We start from the raw sequence: 21,264 nt of genomic DNA, 5'->3' as shown, positions 1-21,264 counted from the left end.
GCACATAATAGGTGCTTAGTAAGTGTTTGTTGATTGATTGATAACATTTGCAATTTCTATATCAAATATATTCATTAATGGATGAGCTCTATAGGTTGTCTATCCAGCCTACATATTGGAGTCTGGACAAACTTTCCTCTATTTTGTTTCTTATGTAGATAATTAAGCCAAACACTCATAATATATTATGAATATCACTAGAAATCTCTTAAGTGTTCCAGTGCTTGATGTGACAGCATAGTATCATCCTCAACCAGGAACTTCTCACTGGATCTCTTTCATGATCTTTGTTGAGCAAATGTCTTCTTGTTTTGTTGCTTAATTGGTTTTAATGATCAAAGGGTCATTAAACAACATTATTTGTTATGTCTCTTAAATTCCTAATATAAGATGTAAGATTATTTAATAAAAGTGAAAAGGAAGAATGAGGATTAAAGGAACAAGGAAGAGTTTGGAAAAAACATTGTGTGGCATGTGTTGGGGAATTCTTTAGCAATAGGAAGCAAGTTAAATGCATTCTAATGAATTCAATTCTAATGAATGAAGAAAATAACAGCATCTACCTCACAAGGCTATTGTGATGATCAAATGAGATAATATTTGTAAAATGCTTAGCATATTACATTGGCTGGCAAGTAGTAGACACTACATGAATTCTTATTCCCCTTCCTCTCTTTTACACTTCAGGAACAAGAGGATTGACTGAGAATAAGAGCAGTTAAATTATTTGCTCAGGGTCACATAACTTAGTAAAAGTATGAGAAGGCTTTTTGAACCCTCTTTCCTAAGTATTCTTCATACTCCACCAAGCTTTCCATGTAGAACTATTTGTAATGTTCACACTTTTAGAAGCAGGCAATTTAAAATAAAATCAGGTTAATTTTCTTTCTTAACTCAAGCAAGCACATATTTATTAAGTACCACATTCAGAACCATTTCCTGTGATTATGAAGACTACAGATTTATTTTATAATTTACATGGGAATGCTTAATGGAATAATGTCGATACTTAAGGAAATACAATTAAATGGCTATACAAAATTCTTTAATAATTGAGTTGCTAAATGCATATATGAATATACCTTTCCAAAACAGCCATTAAAATTGTAAAGGGTCTATAAAAGTCAGTTAAAAATCTTTCTTTAAAATGAAACAAAAAGTTAAAAAAAATAAAACAAGCTTCCACATTGCTCATGGCAAATAGTACTTTTTTTTTAATCAGTTAACCAAAATGTCACCATTTCAAGGCTGAGATTCTTTATACTGAGCCTTAAAAAGGAGACATCGTGGGGTTAATTTGTATTGACATGCTCTGGGAATTTTGCTAAATTACTTCCGTGTTTAGAAGTGAGTTTAGTTAGTGACATGAAAGACACTGTTACTCCTGCCTTAGTGGAGAACAAAATGACAGTAAGAACCTTGTTTACCACAATTTCCCTGACTGGCAGTGAACACTATACAACCTTAAATAATAGATAAAAAGCAAACTTTTGAAGCTAAAAATTAGATTTGCCAAAAAAAAAAGTCATGGCTGTAGTGTAGTGTTGTTGTTGTTGTTGTTTTTGAATCTTTGTCAAGGTTGAATTTCCTTTTCAATTGTAAGTAGTCTACATAATTATAGTCCAGGTTCCTTTCATCTTCGTTATTTCCTTATTCTCCAAACTCTCTTGGAAATAAAAATTCCAATTAATTTAAAGTGTTCAATTAACAAAATGGAAGGCACAATTTTAGTACCTGTGATTTTTGGCTAGATGATGCAAAATTAACTGATCAGTTAAGTCAAAAAATACACAAATCCTTTTGTTCAATATGTCTTGGACTAAATAATGGGTTAATTATTTGTCCTCACTTTTTAACCTTTAGCCCTTTCACTCAATTTCTACCTTCACTTTAAATAGGGTAAAGGGTAGATCCATTTGTCTATTTAATACATACTATGTCTTCTTTTGCTCCTTTCCCCTTGTTTTTCTAGACATTCAGATGACACAGTAGATAAAATGCTGCCCTTGAAATCAGGAAGTCTTGAGTTCAAATATTGCCTCAGATATTTACTTAGCTATGTTATCTTGGCGAGTCACGGAATCTCTTTCAGCCTCAGTTTCCTAATTTGTGTAGTGAACCTACCTCCCAGGGTTGCCATAAGAACAAAATAAGTAAAGTGCTTTATAAACCTTAAAACACTATCTGAATGCTACTTATTTTTCCTTACCAGCATTCCTTTGTTGTTTTCTGTCTCTTTAATCATGTCTTCACATATTGCTATTGGTATTTTCTCTTTTGTCTCTGTTTCCCTTCAGCCATTCTCCAAAATGCATGGTCCTTCCTATCTGTTCTTTACTTTTCATCATCTTCTCCCTCACTTCTTCTACCCTTACCCTATGCAGCTGCATGCCATCTATAGCTGGGACAATATTCATTTTCCAGGTATTTTGTTTTTCAAATGTATATGGTTGTATTTGTTATTGTCTAATCTAATTTTAATTTATGCATGGGATATATACCTAGTTGATGTGCCTTCAAGGCTGAATTTTGTTCTGTCACATCAAATGGACATTTGAAATCAATAAACAATAATTCAGTACCTGTTTTGCCCACTACTCTTGTAACTCAGGTGTGTGATCATAAAGGCATTAATTGTTGCAACAACAAAAATCCCTATGAATGTTTTCATCAAAGATACCTGTTTTGTTTGCCTAGCTTAGTATCTTAAGACTATTACAGAGATGACAATTGGGGCATTTGGGGCAATGCTTGCTGAGGTCTTCTCAGATGCTAGCAGTATGATATAAAGGGTAGTGCACTAGACTAGGAGTCAGGGATATTTGAGTCTGAATCCTGCCTTTGATGTCTACTAGCTATTTACCCATAGGCAAGTCACTTGACCTTTTTGTGCCTCAGTTTCTTCATCTATAAAATGTGAGTAATAATAGCATTTACCTTACGGGTTGTTGTTGAAATCAAATAAACATGTATGTATGTATGTATACACGTACATATATGTAGCTTTGCAAGCCTAAAAGCACTATATATATATAATAGATAGATGGATGGATGGCAGTCTTTGATCTCTATTGTTCTTTGGAAAGCCCTTCTCATTTAAATTGAGATATCCTGAAAATGACTTTTTGAAAGGCTTTTAAAATTGTGTCACTTCTAACATAGGTATTTTTCCTGTATGCTCATTGGTTTGGCTCAGCTTTCCTTCCCTACTTTATCTTCTATAAGGGCACTCACTATCTTCCTTCTGGGTTTGACTGTAGACATTCACGGAATCATCTGACTTAGTTGCATCTTATGGTCAGTGGTCAATAGGCTCATTTTCTCCTTAGCTTATTTTCATTGTTTAGTGAACTGATAACTGCTCATTGGGGAGCTGGGAAGGGACTTGAGAGATCACTTAAATTTAGACCTTTTCAATTTTTGTATTTTATTTTTCCCAATTACATGTAAAAACAAATTTAACCTTTCTTTTTTACAATTTTGAGATCCAGTTTTCTCCCACCCTGTTTCCCCTCCCCCATCATTGAGAAGGCAAACAATTTGATAAAGGTTATACATGTGCAGTCATGTAAAACACATTTCAATATTAGTCAAAGTGTAAAAGAAAACATAGACAAAAACAGTAAAAATAAAGAAAGTTAAAAAAACAGTATGCTTCCATCTGCGTTCAGATTTCAGTGGTTCTTTCTCTGGAGGCGGATGGCATTTTTCTTTAGAGGTGCCTCAGAATTGTCTTAGATCATTGTACTGCTGAAAACAGATAAGTCATTTACAGTTGATTATTGTACAATGTTGCTGTTAGTGTGGAGTGTTCTCCTGGTTCTGCTCATTTCATTTTGAATCAATTCATGTCTTTCCCAGGTTTTTCTGAGTTTACCCTGTTCATCATGTCTTATAGCACAATGGTATTGCACCACAATCATATACTACAACTTGTCCAGCCATTCCCCAATTGACAGACATCCCCTCAATTTCTAATTCTTTGCCATCACAAAAAGAGCTGCTATAAATATTTTGTATATGTAGGTCTGCTTCCTTTTTTTATGTCTTTGGAGTACAGACCTAGTAGTGGTATGGTATTGCTGGGTCAAACTGTTTGCAAAATGTTATTGCCCTTTAGGCATAGTTCCAAATTGTTCTCCAGAAAGGTTAGATTAGTTCATAACTCCACCAACAAAGCATTATTGTCCCAATTATATCACATATCCTCCAACATTTGTTGTTCTTCTTTTCTATTATGTTATCCAATCTGATAGATGTCTCACACTTTATTTTAAAGATGAGGAAATGGATATGTGAAAGAACTTATTGAAAGTATCCACAGAGTTTAAAAGTGACAAAGCCTGGTGTTGATTCCAAGTCTGATGCCATACTGCCCTCATTTTATTTATATTCTCTATCAGTGTGGTCCAGAGTTGGCATGTTTTTCTACTTGTCAAGGAAAGGATGAGTTTCCAGATCTGTGGATAAGATGAGATTAATGATGTCGATAGTTCCTACCTCAGAGGATTTTTATGAGCATCAGTCAGTCCATCAACTATCATTTATTGAAGAGTCTGCTATATGCCAGGCACTGTACTAAGTGCTGGGATACAAAAAAAAAATGAGAGTTCCTGCTCTCAAGGAACTAACAATGTTCTGGGGAAAACAGAATGCAAACAACTATGTAAAACAAGAGAGAGACAGGATAAGTTAGAGCTTTTCAACAGAGGGAAGGTACTGGCATTAAGGTGGGTAGGGAAATGATTTCTGTAGTAGGTGTGACTTTAGCTAACATTTGAATGCAGCTAAGGAGGTCAAGAAGGTAAAAATGAGAATGGAGAAAATTCCAGGCATAGGAAACAACCAGTTTTATGGAGCTGGGAACAAATCCCAACAGCAAGAGATAGAAAGAGAAATTCCATTTAAAGTTACTGTAGACATCATAAAATATTTAGGAGCAATATCAGTTGCTCATGAGTAGGCCAAGCTAATATAATAAAAATAACAATTCTACCAAACTAATTCACTTATTCAGTGCCACACCAATCAAATTACCAAAAAAAAAATATTTTATAGAGCTAGAAAAAATAATAAGATTCATTTGGAATAACAGAAGGTCCAGAATATCAAGGGAACTAATGAAAAGAAATGCAGGGGAAAGAGGCCTAGCCATTCCAGATCTTAAATCGTATTATAAAGCAGCAATCATCAAAACTGCTTGGTACTGGCTAAGAAATAGAGTGGTGGATCAGTGGAACAGGTTAGGTATGCAAGACACAGTAGTCAATGACTATGGTAATCTATTATTTGATAAACCCAAAGACCCCAGCTTCTGGAATGAGAACCCACTCTTTGACAAAAACTGCTGGGAAAACTGGAAAGGAATATGGCAGAAACTAGGCATAGACCAAAATCTCACACCATATACCAAAATAAAGTCAAAATGGGTTCATGATTTAGATATAAAGGCTGATACTGTAAGCAAACTGGGAGAGCAAGGAATAGTTTACCTATCAGATTTATGGAGAACAGAAGAATTCATGACCAAACAGGAAATAGGGAACATTATGAAAAGCAAAATGGATAACTTTGACTACATTAAATTGAAAAGTTTTGCACAAACAAAGCCAATGCCACCAAGAGTAGGAGGGACATAGAAAACTGGGAAAGAATTTTTACAAGCGGTATCTCTGCTAATGGACTCATTTCTAAAATATATAGAGAATTAAGTCAAATTTATAAGAATACAAATCATTCCCCAATTGATAAATGGCCAAAGGATATGAACAGGCAGTTTAGATGAAAAAATTAAAGCCATCTATAGTCATATGAAAAAATGCTCTAAATCACTATTGATTAGAGAAATGCAAATCAAAATAACTTTGAGGCACCACATCACACCTATCAGATTGGCCAACATGACATAACAGGAAAATGATAAATGTTGGAGATGTGGGAATATTGGAACACTAATGCATTGTTGGTGGAGTTGTGAAATGATCTAACCATTTTGGAGAGTAATTTGAAACTATGCCCAAAGGGCTATAAAAATGTGCATACCCTTGACCTAGCAATACCACTTCTAGGTCTGTATCCCAAAGAGATCATAAAAATGGAAAAAGGACCCACATGTACAAAAATATTTACATCAGCTCTTTTGTGGTGGCAAAGAATTGGAAATTGAGGGGATGCCCATCAGTTGGGGAATGACTGAACAAGTTGTGGTATATGAATGTAATGGAATACTATTGTGCTATAAGAAATGATGAGCAGGTGGACTTCAGAAAAACCTGGAAAGACTTTTATGGACTGATGCTGAGTGAAGTGAGCAGAGCCAGGAGAACTTTGTACACAGTAACAGCCATGTTTTGCAATGACTAACATTGATATTCTTAGCCCTTCTCAGCAATGCAAGGATCTAAGGCATCTCCAAAGGTCTCATGATGGAAAATGCTATCCACATCCAAAGACAGAACTATGGAGTTTGAATGCAGATCGAAGCATACTATTTGCTACCTTTTTCTTCTATTTTGTTTTGTTTCCTCTTTCTGGTGGTTCCTCCTATTGGTTCTAATTCTTCTGTCTGAAAAAGAAAAGAAAAAAATGGAGTTGAGAGATGGATGTCTTTTTTGAGGAAGAGCAAGAAGCCTGGTACAACTGAGCCCTGTTTGCCTCAGTTTCCTCATCTGTAAAATGAGCTAGAGAATCTTTGCCAAGAAATCCCCAAATGGGGTCACAAAGGGTATAACATGACTGTAACGACTGAACAACAACCACAAATGGAGGGTGGGAGGAAGAAAAAGACTGGGGAGAGTAACTACGGTTCAAGAAGACTAGAAAACTAGGAAGGGAGTAGGTTATAAAGGGCTCTAAAAGTTAAACAGATTATTTTATATTTGATTCTGGAGGTAGAAGTAGAGAGGCACTGGAGCTTTTTGAATAGGAGAATGAGATAGTCGAACAAGATAATATACATGCTTTAAAAACCATTATATATTACACCAGTGTCAGCTATTCATAAAAATGGTAGTGATGGAAAAAAGCATTATACAGGGGCTATTGGATTGGCCTTGGAGTTAGGAAAACATATACCTGAGTCTTGCCTCTGATTCATACTAGTTGTGTGACTGTAGACAAGTCACTTAATTTTCAGTATAATAGGCAATTCTCTACCACAAGAAATTGCCAAGGAATTACATTTACATCAGGAGATGATGTTTATATACCAGGAGATCTTCATACTGATGAATTTCAAGCCATACACATACATGTATACATATATACATATATGCATTAGTAATAGTAGCAGCAAATATGACTTGAAAATATTTGAGTAAACAAATTGTATACAACTTTTATAAAAAACCTCATTACTGGCTATTGATTGATCACATGTAATTGGATCTCTCCAGATAGCTGTGTAAATTAAAAAGGACAAAAAAGGTATTTTTTGATAGCTACTATCTCATCTGGCTAAGAAGAATATGTGTCCTTGTGCATATAAAATAATTGCCCAAGGATTTAGCTTAAAATCTAATCAATATCTACCATTTTATGATCATTAAAATAAAGGCAGAAAAAAAATGTCTGTTTTAATATTGGTAGCTAAGCTCCAAGTTGCCATTGTGAAAGAAATTTTAAAACACATAAGCTTTTTGAGAAAATGTATCAATTAATGCTGTATTAGTCTGAAAGAACTTGTGTATCCCATGTGCAAATGATAGTTTTATCTTATATAATGCTTTTGAGACCATTCTTATTTCAATCTATTCTTACAGGGTTTTTAGCATGCTAGAAATTTAATTTATCTATAGTTTCAGAGAACTGTGTTCAAAACAAATATTTTCAAGCATTTTTCATATAACTTATGACTTATCCATCTTTATAATTCTATTTTATTTTCCAAGTGAAACCAACGTACAACAGACCATATCTATCTGTCTAGATGCATAATACACATATACATACATATCCATATCTATTCTCCTTCCCAGTTTATCTATGCATGTTTTAAAAATGATTTGGTTTAGGTGGGATCTCATTACTTTCTCTGAGTCTCTGTTTTTCTCTGTTTCTCTTGGCTCTGCCTCTCTCATTCTCTCTCTCTCTCCATATATGTGTACATATATAAAATACGTGTACATGCATATACATGTAAACACATAAACATACTTATACATATATAGACACACATATACATTATGTCTTTAATCAGTGCCTAATACAATTCATTTTACATCTTAGCACATTGCAACAAATGTTTGTTAAATTAATGAATACTCTCATTAACAAAACTGCAATGGTATTAAATAGTTTACAATTATTCTTGCAATAATGGAAACAGTGCATTGTTTTGTGTTCTATTAAAAAGAATGCAGAAAAGGAAAAGAAAGAAAGGAAGCTTATGCCTAAAAATCAATTTGATTTGCATAGTCTTCATATTAAACAAAATAGTTCACCAATTTTTAATGAAGTATCTTTATAGCTTGAAAATGATTTAATCATTGATCTTAGTTTATCAGGATAAACTCTAGAAAAAATTCTCTAAAGTGATTTTAGCTCCATGTATTTTTCATGCCCTCTTTACACTGATACATAATAAATGCTTGTTGAATTGAATTGTGAATGTATGCATACATGCAACTTTACATATGCATGAGTTTAATTTAGTATTTTAATGTACAATTATAATTATCAAGTTGGTACATTTTCATATGATTTTCTGTTAAAAAAATTTTGTTGAGATAAATGGTATTGACTTAACCAAACATAATTGGTACCATATAGAATATTTAATAAAAATATGACCAAAGAAAAGAGGAAAAGACATAAAATTCTGATTTTAAAAACTTGAATTACAAAGGAAAGCTGAGTATTCCTGCTCACCAACATAAGTGTTTTGGACCTTTTTCAGTACACCTTCTAGATTGCCATCAAACCCTGCCTTGTAACAAAGAAAAATAGTTCAGCAATAACAACTGTGAACATGACTGGCTTTGATAGCATATAAAGTACTCTATGCCTGCTGTCATCCACCTTTCTACCAAGAAAAGGGAAATGCATTCATCATTTTCTCTCTGATTCCAAAATCATTCATTACAATTAATCAGCCACTCTTTAAGTGTTGTTTTCTTTTACATTTTAGTAGTTATTCTGAATATTATTTTTCTAGTCCTACTTTATTAGACATCAGTACATATGAGTCTTCCCATAAGAAAGCTTTCCCATAAGGTTCCCATAAAGAACCTTTTTTTTAGGTTCCTTATATTCACCTTTGTTTTTTTCTTGTGGCACAGCACATTCCATTAAATTTATATATGGCAATTGGTCCAGGCATTCACTATTCAGTGCATACCTACTTTGTTGCAAATAGTTCATTCCTTTTTTTTACTATGACTGAAAGCACTACTATGACTATTTTGGTAAATATTGGACTTTCTGTTATTGACCTCCTTGCAGTGTTTGCTTGAGAGTGGGATTACTGGGTCAAAAGTGATACACGTGTTCATGACTTTTCTTGAATAATTCCAAATTGTTTTTTAAAATGGTTGGAACAATTTACAGCTCTTCCATCAATATATTGGCATGCCTTTCTTCCCTGAGGCCCTCCAATATTAACTTTGTCCATCTTTTATCATCTTTACTAGTTTACTGTGTATGAGGTATTGAAACCTTAGTTCTTTTCATTCTTATTCCTTTTGTTCATGATTTCAATTTGCTTATTACTTCATTGTTGACAGTTTAAATTTCTTCTTTTGAAAACTCCTTATATCCTTTGACCATGTATCTAATGGAGATCTACTGCTCTTTCTACTGGATCATATTCTTTCCTCTGAAACTATCTTCTATAATTTTCATTAAAAAAAAAACAAACCTCTTTCAAGCTTTATTGTGATATCATTGGTACTAATTGTGTTCCAAAATTCTTGGAAAGTATTCTTCCATTTCCCACCTAGAATAAGAAAATAGCTCCTTTGTACATTCAGACCATAGAAATGGAGTTTGTATTGCTGCTTCAGGAGCTGAAATTGGACTACAAGATTATAACCTTAGCATCTTATTTTCCTGTCACTTATAAACATCCCACGCAACTTGGTTAGTTGTGGAAAATTTCTGTCATGCATCTGGGGCTATATACAAGCGATGCAAATGGAAGAAATCTGTCCCTTCCCAAAAGGAGGGAGGGCAATGTGCTCTAACCAAAGGGATCAAATTCTTCACATTGTTCCCTGCCTACATTTTAATATAATCCTTCTTAAACTGAGTTGTTGGATTTCTAAAAGGTGGTGGCTGTGGTTGTTGTTGTTTTAAAAGAAGATAAAGACAACCTAATTCTACTGTATCCCAACTACATTATAAATATCTCCTTTGTAATGTATTTTGCAGGAACATGCAAATTACAAGAGTGGTGAGAGCCGCAATTGAGAAATGGTCTTCTATGTCTCTAAGAATTGCTAAAGACAGTTACTATAGGTAGCAACTGCCCCCCCACACACATTTCTTTCAGAAATGTTTCAGATCATCTAAAGAAGTTGTGCTAAGGCTTAATCTGTCAAACTGCATCAAACTGACAGATTGCTAATTATAGTTCATTCCAAAAAACCACTGATATTACATGTCTCATACAGACTTGCAAAAGCTAGAAAATCACAGTTCAATAGTAAAGTGTCCAATATTTTAGCATAATGAAGGTGCCACACAAAAATGTTAATTTGACACCCTGTGGTGTCTCAGTAATAGTCTATTAATACTGAACTGTGGATGCATTTACATTTATCTGAGATGCTTAGAAGGTATCTCCAGTGAAGTGAAGAGAAGGATGAGAAAAGAAGCTAGTTTAGGTGAAAAAAAAAAAAAAAAGGTTGGCCTCCCCCTTGTTAAGTGTTTGTGGCTTAAATGAACCTCTATACTAAATTTTTATAGATATTTTGTTTCTACTTATAGTTGTGTCTAGTAGATGAGAAAATAAAGCCAGTTCCCTAGTTATACTAGGACAGGCAAGGAAATTGGGGTTGGGCTGGTGTTTTAAGCATGTGCTTTGTCTTTTTTTCTTCAGCATAAAAAGCTGTGTAGGCCATAAGCAAGATTGGAGAGGCAGGTCAGATTGGAATGCATACCTGTTCATACCTGTCCTTTTAAAACTAGATGGATAAATAAATACCAAATGATTATAATAGACTGTAACATTGTTGAGGGCAGAGACTGTTTCATTTTTGTCCTTTGCCTTCCTTGTTTCCCGAGTACTTAGCATAGTACCCAGGACATAGCAAGTGATAAATCTTTATTGATTGACTAATTGACTTTATATTCCTGGTGCCTGGCAAAGTGCTACACACACACACACACACACACACACACACACACACACACACACATACATACACACATACATACACTCATACATGCTTAATAAATGCTTTTTGATTTGTTGGCTGGTGGAAATATTCTAAGGAACTTTCTTTTATATTGCTATTTAGACTGATTCAGTCTTCATTAGGACAATTCCAAAAAGTTATGAGAAGCCCTTCATGACCAATTGATTTCTGATTGCTATAAGATGAAGGAAAAAGTCCAAAATGTAACTCCTGCCATTCTACTTAGAGGATAAGAAATAAGGAGGGCTTCTCCAAGAGCTGTGAATAACACGTCCTTCATCTAAAGAGCATGAGCTTTCCCTTCTGTTTTAGTCTGCAAACCCCATTAAGATACTATCCTATGGAACATAGTAGGCACTTAATAATTACTTGTTGGGTTGAGTTGACCAGTCTGTGGAGGCAGAAACTAGAATTCCCTGACATACGTCATGCTGTAAATGATGAAATTGAGCCCCAGAAAAAAAGAAGGGACTTAGCCACAGCCACATAACTAGTAAGTGGTAATTAGTGAATGGCTACAAAAAGTCACATGGAGTTTGCTTCTGTTCTCCTTTGGCTCTGGAATCAGGGAGGGGCTGCACAGAGCTAGATTTGGTGTCTCCTACAGTGGTGGGATTTGAAGGTAATGTAAGCCCCCCAAACATCTTCCCCATTGGCTTGACATGCTGCTACCCTCCCCATATTCGCTTTGAAATTCTCCTCATTAAGATAAGAATCATCATTTTTAGAAGACTATTAAAATGCCCATTTCCTGGGGGTCTTCTTGTCTCATAATGGAATGAAGGATTTAGAAAATTACTGAATCTTAAAGGTAAAAAGAACCACTGGGGCCCTGTAGACTAGTCTGTACCTGAACAGCAGCCCCTTGTACAACATCTCTGGCAAGCGGTCATCCAATCTCTGCTTGGCCCATAAAGGAAAACATCTTATCTCCATTTAGAGTGATAAAGGACTTTCGACGTCATCTAATATAAGGTCCTTATTTTACAAATCATGAAAGAAAAACTCAAGGGGATAAAATGACATACCCAAGGTCATCTTTAAGTACCAGAGCCAGGATTCAAACCCAGACTATCTGACTCTCACTCTAGTGCATGACCTCATATTTGAACAATGGTTAATATGAGAGGGGAAAATTCCAATGGGAAAGAACATGGTGTCCAATCCTGAATAGTGACAAGTTTACTTCACAGTTTTTGGAGGAGAATTGAGATCTTTCTGCCTTGGAAACTACCATTGTTAGCTTTTAGGTATTGTGGCTCTTTCCTCTACCCCCACTAGCCAGATACAAGGATTGACAAACTATGGTATAAAAACCATTCAAACTTCATAGGCTATACAAAAAGCAGGTAACAGGTAAGATTTGGCCTTCAGGCTGTAGTTTGCCAACCCCTTAGTTAAAATATAGGTCTACACCTTTTTTTCTTCATGAGCTGGTATTGATTTCTTTGAAGTCTGTGTTGGAGGTTGAGAGAGCCACGAGAGCAACCAAGTAAAAATCCACTGTAGACCTATTGGTGGTCCTAGAATAAAACTGGTTGAGACTTTGGAGAGCATCTAGTACAGCCCCCTTATTTTATAGATAAGTAAACTGAGGCCCAGGGAAATTATGGGACTTGCCCAAGGTTGCAAGTGACAAAGACTACATTCTCTGCTTATGCAATCAAAGAGGTAAAGGTCAGCATAAAACTAACAACAGGTGACACTTTGCAACTTCATAGGTGTTTGACTTGTGTTTTATCTTTGAATAAAAATGTATAGTTACTTTCAGAAATGGTCTATATGAAGGGAAGATTTTTAAAATTCTGATTAGAAGCTCCAGGCATTTTTGTTAACATTTTTTTTAATTGTCAGAATACTTTCCTGAAGGCAGCTTCTACAAATTTAGAGGTTATTGAATTATTAATTCCTGCAAGCTATCTTCTAGGAATAACCAAATAAATATATCTTACTTATCCTGGTGACTGGTTTTAGAAATATTTAGAAGAAAAAATAGCTAAAGGTTGGTTAATGAAATTGCTATTAATCATTGTGGGAAAGAAAGCCGAATTCACAAGAACACGCTCTAATTTACATCACTTTTGCTATGCTTTTGCCAGCACTGCTATTAAAGGGTAACAAACAAGTATTTATGAAAAGAGCAGGTTTGTGATTAAAATAATTCTTTTGCAAAACTCAGAAAACAGTATCGGAGTATGCGAACTGTGCGCTTCCAACTGGAGAACCCTGTATTTGTAATAAATTCCTTTTGCTCTGGATGAGTTCTGCATTTTCAATGAGGTTAACTTGGCAACATTCTAGTTGATTTTAATAAAAATAGCTGCTTTGAGGACAGGGAGCTGAGGTTGCCAAATTTACAGCTGCCTTGCACAATTACTCTTACACCTCCTTCAGGGCTACTTAGAACCAGTAAGCAAATTAAGTGTATCGATTGCAATTTTTTTGGACTAACCTTTTTTTTTAAGGAATAAACTTGATTCCTTTCAGTATGTGTCTGTTCAGAGTGATCTCTTTTCTTTTCAGCCATAACACAAAGACAACATCATGGCTGGATCCACGACTTGCGAAAAAGGCTAAACCCCCAGAAGAGTGCAAAGAAAATGGTAGGTTATTAAGTTTTGGGGGTTTTTTTTGCTGTTTCTGGAATGAATTTTAAAATTTTTGTCATTATTAAATGCACACTTTACCTCAAAGGAAGATCTTGTAGTTACTATTGGAAGATAGATAAGAAACTCAGCATTTCAAGGATGCCATGTGGTTGGGCTTTTTCTGTCTGATGATACTGTGCTGAATATCACGCCCGGGTGCTCTCTGTTGGTTGTGTTTGACTCCTGGACTGACTTCCCCACCTACCACGAAGGACTTTTGTTTGCAGTATGTCTCTCTGGGGACTCTGATCTTTGAATCGGAATGAGATATGGTGTGTGTGGAGAACCAGCATGTGTTTGGATTATGAATAGGATTTGATTTATTCTTAAAGGTATAGTACTTTACCTACCAGTAGTTTAAGAGTCAGCAATAGTAATAATTGTGTCTTTTAAAATGTTTAATCAGCAACTTATAAATGAGAAAATACCAGTCAATAATAATATAAGGCCAAACTTTTGGAAATATAACCCAAAAAATGACGAAATAGAAATAAGATTGGAAATATTTGAAATAAATATTTTTCTCAAAAAACAGCATTATTCTTGTAGTTACAGCAATATAATAGATATTACTCTTTTTCAGATATCAACTTGATTTCCTTCTAAATGAAATGTTTAAATAAAAGTGCATGTTTCTGATTAAATCTATATTATGAATTAGAACTGACATTCAGAGAAAATATTTTTTTCTTTATGTATATTATTGTGTTTCCAAAAGTTTATTAGTGTATTGGTATTGCTTCTGCTAAAAAGCAACTGTTTTGTGGATCTAAGGATAGTTTTCATCAGTTTTGAGTAATCGATGAATGTAGGCTTTGTTTATTTGATCAGCCAATTCTATTTTGCATAGATAAAAGACTAACACTGATGATATTTGTAATTATTCAAAATACTGGGTCACTTCTTTGTTATGGGGTCATTTCATACTTAGGGAAATATCTCTGCCTTTAAAGAATTCCATATTGTAAGAAACCTTTTCATTTTAGTAGTAACCCTGGCTCTCTTAAAATTTAAATTAATTGTTCTGTGATTCCTCATCTTGTGATCCATTTGTACATAATCTAGGACTATTAATGAATGAAAGAATGGTTATGTATCTAATTGTTCATAAAGTCATATACAGATGCACTTACCTACATAAAAGTAGTTTTTTTTCCCTAATGACATGATTTGGCTACTTTACATTATGGACTTTTAAGAATGATTAGGCTTCATTTTGGTAATATAGTTGGATATGATGGTGTCATTTGTGATGGTATGTAAATTTAAGTTACTGCAGCTGTTGCATCTAAGAGTTACTTGGATCATAGTTAGTAATTATTAGTTTTTCCTTATAAGACTAATTAAATTATTTTATGGTCCATTGACATTAAACTCCTCAAATGTAGTTTATTGACTTTTGTCTGAGTTATTCTTCTCATAATTTAAAGCTCTGGAGGTTAAACCCGAAGAAGATTCTGGGGAAAGATATGAACAGCAAGAAGATTTGACACTCCTTAATAGGTGGTTCCTAATTTTTCAATGTTAATACTAGCCTTCTCCCTCAGATGGTAGATACCTGATGCCAGCATCCTGTGTATCATATTGCATAGCTAGAATCTTATAGTTTAGAATGTAAAACAATCCCACTCACTGTTCCCATCTTGATTATTGTTTGCTTTTATTTTCCATAAAGCAAACAACTTTAGATTGTAAAGTATGTGCTTTAAAAAAACCCAAAAGGTCAACTGAAGGTAGCTGGCATCCTGATAGACATAATTGGAATGAGACTGAGAAGCTTTGTGGTACAATAGAAAGGTCATTGTACTTGGAATCAGAAAACACAGAGTCAGATTCTAGTTGTCACTTACTACCTGGAGGTTTATCTGGGAATAAAATATAGGAAATTCAGCAGTTTTCCAGGCCTAAAATTGTTGCAGGTTATATATAGACAGATGTATAAGCATGACTTTCTATATACGTATCTTGGCAGCTAGGTGGCACAATGGATAGGGTACCATGCTTGAAGTCAGGAAGACTCATCTCATGAGTTCAAATCTGGACTCAGACACTTACTAGCTTTGTGACCCTGGGCAAGTCACTTAACCCTGTTTGTCTCAGTTCTTCATCTGTAAAATGAACTAGAGAAAGAAATGGCAAAGCACACCAGTATCTTTGCCAAGAAAATCCTAAACAGGGTAATGAAAAGTTGAACATGACTAAAATGACTGAACAAGAACAAAAATATATAAGCATATTTAGTGTAACATATAAGTATATATGTAATTATTTAAGAATACATAAAACATATAGTCATATTTAATATTTTAGAAGGGGAAATATCACAGCCATTGAGTTTTCACAAAATCCCTATGTACATAATAAGAAACAGCAGATATCTATAGATAACAGTTTGGCAACTATCTAATGCAGGGCAGAGAGATACAGTAAAAGACATAGTAAAAGAGATATAGTAAAAGAGGGATCAACTAACATATCTGTGTATAAACTTGTTATCTTACAGGGAATGAGTTTGGGGGCAAACATTCTTTTATGGCCACAAATTGGAATAATATAATACCTAATGTTATTGTGGTTACAATGGAGAGGGAAAGCATTAATGACTCAATTTAATACAATGCCATTATTGCAAAAACATACATTATTAAAAAGTACTGACCATGGGTAAATAGTTTCACCTTTGTATAGAAATAGTCACACACATATTGCTATGTAAAGACATATACAACCTACTACCTGAAATACTAAATTTTAAAAGTACCCATGATACTATGTTGTGTCGGTTTGTGTCCATACATTTTTTGGTTCAGGGGACGTATTTATATTTTAGAAAACTGGAACTGTCAAAAGTATTTGGTTTTATTAGTTTTATGAATGTCTTCATGTACATGCTAGTCTCTGTTAGCATATTTGTGTAATGGCTGCTTAGACATGTCATGGAAATGTGAATGTCACCATTTTTCAAAACTCCTTCATAAGACAGATCTGACTGGCAAGACCACATTAGGCCTCCATCCTCATGACAACTCTACATTTTAATTTTAGTTTTGATTTGCTCTATTCTGAGATCCTCCAGCATCAAAACCATCCCTGGGTCAACTGAACCCAATCCACTCTTCTTTCTAGGGACAGTCCTACAAGTAGCCAGCAGACTAGAAACATTCAAGGGCCTCCCTCTCTGTTAAAATCCACATACAGCCACACCTTTTATCATACTCCATCTGTGAAACAGGTAGCAAACACATATTGTGAAATTTGACAAAAACTGTTATCCTAATTCAGTTTTCTTGATATTACTAAAATCTTACATTTTTTTCCTTCCAAAATGCATGTTAATGGGAAGGTAGGGCATAATGTGATAATAAATAAGTGGAGATTTGGGTTTTTCAAAGAAGGATGATTGTCTACTGAATAGGACATGACTTTTATTGCATACTTAATTGGGTTTTGGTTGTTTCCTAAGTTAATTCTACGAAACTGACAGTTAAATTAAGGGATAAATAGCTTCATTTTTGCAATTAAACTCCTCTTTTAAGACAGCATGGGATACTAAGGTAGCTTTAGAGTAAGCCTTTATAAAGTGCCTTGGTGAGAGAATATACTAGGATTTGAACTATGTTGAACTTGCTCTACTAATAACAAAACTACACTAGAAATTAGTTCTGTGGTTCATAGGCCAGCACTTATTGTTTTTCCCCTTACAGAGTGGTTATGGTCTAGTTTCTTATTTAATTCTTCTTGCATATTAGCAATCCTAATTTCTCAAGAAAATTAAATATGGCCAAGGTAATTTCATATTTAAGTAGCTTCTTTCTAATCTTTTAAGCTTGGTAACGTATTTGTGAAGCACCTTGAAATTTCTCCATTAGGAAGAATAAAGTGGAAGATGAGTCACAAATGTGTAGCTATAGAAGTGGGCTCTCAAAGAGTCCGCATTCACTTCTACTCTATTAGTTATTTACAAATAAAAGTTAATTTATAAGTTTTTTTTCAGTTTTCATATTAGTTTTGGCTAATATGGCAAAATAATGTGTGAGTACACTGGTAAAGAGAAAGAAATTCCAGAGCTAAGCAATTCTTGATGGCCACCATAGGGATAACTAATATTGTAGTGTTTTTTGTCCCTATACTAGATTTTCTAGTATTTGGCAGCATTCATCCTGATTACTTAAACTCTGGTTCATCTCCTACTTCCAACTGATGAATATTCAGAGATAGCAAAATAATTTAGAGTCATAGATACTCAGATAAATTTAAGAGTGTAGATGTCCTCAGCAAATTTTCATATTATTAACTCAAAATTCAAATATTAATCACTTTTGTACTATAGACTATTTTGTTATGTTTATTCCTCTGTCCTTTCAAGATAACTGCCATTTTCTCACTCTCTTGCTCTCTGGCTGTCTTCCTCTCCTATCCCCTTTTTTCCTTTCCTCCTTTTCTTTCACTATATATGTATATTTATTTTTCATTTGAAATTTCCATACAATATTTGTATCTATCTCCTTTTATTTGTGGTTTTCCACTAGACATTAGCTTCTCTAAAGCCACAAAAGGGTCAAGAGGTCACTGGGCTCATTTCTCCACACACAGTTACAAAACCTTAATTTTTTCCTTAGAGCAATTTTTGGTGGAATCAATCAGCTGTAGACAAAAATTTGAAGGCCAAAAAAAAGTAATAATATTTGAGGTAAAATGTTTTTTTTCAAGAACGGGTTTTAAGTATTCCCCCAGAATGGGGGGGGGTGTTTGAAGGATAAACCAAATGGTTGTTCCACGGTTTCTCCTTTTTTTCTAGTTCTTCATGTTTTTAAAATAAACTAGTATATTGTTCTTTTATTAGTAAACTATATCACACAGTAACACATTTTATGTTTGTAAACTAATAAAGTATTTCAAGCTATACAGTGCACTAAAACATTTTTTCCCACTTTCTCAGTGTTTTTCCTTTTTAAAATAAGACTTCCCAGTAGCTTCATAATTTCCATCTATGGTTTAGCTTTAGTTCCATCCAGTCTTTCTGCTGGAGAAACTGCTACACCCTGGAGCGTACATGTTAATTTTACATTCACAACACTGAGTTCAAACACTGCCTCTGACACTTATTAGCTGTGTGACTTGCCCGTGCAAGTTGCTTAAGAACTTGGAGTCTCAGTTTGCTTATGTATAAAAGGGTCATAATCATACTTATTTTAGAGAATGCATGTGAAGAAAGTGCCTTGTAAATTGTAAAGCACAACACATATGTGAGTTATTGCTTACTCTGTTGGTGGCAGTCACAAAACACTTATGCTTTCCAAAGGAGCTCCTGGCTTGGAAACTCCCTCCATCAACTGACTGGAGATAATTCTGAGAAAGTTGCCTTAGGTACATAAAGGTTAAAGAACTTGCCCCAGGACTCATGGCTAATGGTTTGAGGTAGAATTGGCATGCAGACTTCCTTACTCAAAGCCCACAACATGTCTACTGGGATTCTTCTTGTCATCAATAATAACTCCATATTAGTGGAATGGTACAATAGGGCTTAAATACCTCTCAACCAGATAGGATATACAAAGCTCTACAAAATTAAAAACAAACAAGCAAAAACTATAATTTGGTTATTTCTAATATTAAAAAAATTAAACCCTTCCAGTGGAAACATCTGTAGACCTTCAATAAACAACTATATATTTAAAAGTTAATATGGCATAGAAGTTAGGAAAAACCACCCAGTACATTTTCTTTCGTTAATTTGGTCCTTTCTGATTTCACTGTCTGTTCTACAGTTTGCTAGTGGAAGCAGAGCTTCTCCATCACAAAACAATGTTTGCAAACAAGCTGATGAGCATAAACAAACAAACAAACAAACAAACTGCTCTTACCAATTAGGAAAGAAAAAAAAATCAGTTCTTATGACATAATCCAATGCATGATTGATGCCTAACCACTAAGCAGCCCAAAGTGCTTGTTATAATATGTGTTAAATGATGCTATTCTTGCTGCTCTAGTTAAGGATATGTCAGTGTTACCATTATAAACCCATGTTTTCAGGAAATTATATTTCCAGTAGCTCGTGGTTTTATGTGCTTTTTGTGGGAACTCCTGAAGCTTAAAAATGTTCCTCTGTAAGAAAAAAAAAAGGCAAACATTGCTTTTTTGTGGGCTATCAGTTCATAGGGCAGAACAATGCCATTTGGTATTTGGAGACAAAAGCCATACGAATAGATAAGGAGTTCAAATTGATGTAGGGCAGCTGTTTTTCCTAATCTGAGTCTCAGTACCCTTGTGAAATTGGTATTGATTAGATTCCTTAATGCAACTCTTAGCTAGAAAAGAAAAGGATGTCAAAATAATATTCTTTCTGAGTTTTGATTCCTCAAACCAAGAGGTAACATTTCATATTTATGAAATATTTTTCTCCCAAAAGTGTTAATAATCTTCACCTGTTATCTTTTAAACTTTACTCCATGCTTTCTTCTACTCTAATTAGTTTTTCCTTTTGAAATTTTCTGTATATTTCTCAGTCTTAACACAGACTCATAGATCTGTAGATAGAAAGGGAATCTCAGAGTAAATTTAGCCTATCCCACTCATATTACAGGCAAGAGTAGTGGTATGAAAAAAAACATGGAGTCAGAAATATGAATATTGAGTCCAGAGTAATTTGGATGGAGCAGAGACTTCATGTTGGGAAATATTAGAAAATAAGGTTGGAAAGGTAGTCTTTAATGTCAGTTTCTAGAATTTTATTCTATCAGAAGTTTGGAGCAAAAAGTATTTTTGGCCTAAGGAATAGGCTAGGGGCAATCTGTCGATTACCTAGCACAGTAAGGGATGCAAAAGAAAAATAGGATTATATGGCAAGTGAAAGTTAGCGATCCTAGATGCAGAGATAAAAGCTAAAAAATTTCACCCTGGGCTTCAGTTTGGTAATGCTAGAACGACTAGAGAAAGCATTAAACAAGAAAAAGTTGATAGGAGTTGATGGCTTTGACAATGATGATATTCTAGGGATGTCAGGAATAAAGGCCTATTTGGGGATGGAGAGATAATAAGTTTAGTTTTAAACATATTCAAATTGAAATAATAAGTTATATCCAAGTTTTAGTAGGCAAATTCAACTCTGGAGAGAGATCAAGGTTAGAGATACTTATTTGAAAGTCATCTACATAATAACGATAGTTAGGTCAGGAAAGTGGATACATTCACCAAGAAAAGAAAGAAAGAAAGAAAGAAAGAGAGAGAGAGAGAGAGAGAGAGAGAGAGAGAGAGAGAGA

General features: G+C 34.4%; 1 protein-coding gene across 1 annotated transcript in view; it reads left to right on the top strand.

Annotated features, from left to right (window-relative positions):
• The window catches only part of MAGI2 (membrane associated guanylate kinase, WW and PDZ domain containing 2), a 1,168,341-nt gene that overhangs the window by 626,409 nt on the left and 520,668 nt on the right, over positions 1–21,264 (top strand). Inside the window, exon 5 of the mRNA XM_027838694.1 lies at positions 13,881–13,960. Coding sequence (XP_027694495.1) covers positions 13,881–13,960 — 80 coding nt within the window. The remainder of the gene's footprint in view (positions 1–13,880; positions 13,961–21,264) is intronic.

This window comes from Vombatus ursinus, unplaced genomic scaffold (genome assembly GCF_900497805.2).
Source record: "Vombatus ursinus unplaced genomic scaffold, bare-nosed wombat genome assembly UNPS02014830.1, whole genome shotgun sequence".
NCBI lineage: Eukaryota > Metazoa > Chordata > Mammalia > Diprotodontia > Vombatidae > Vombatus > Vombatus ursinus.
The sequence above is the reverse complement of the archived record's forward strand: the minus strand, read 5'-3'. Positions and strand labels throughout refer to the sequence as shown.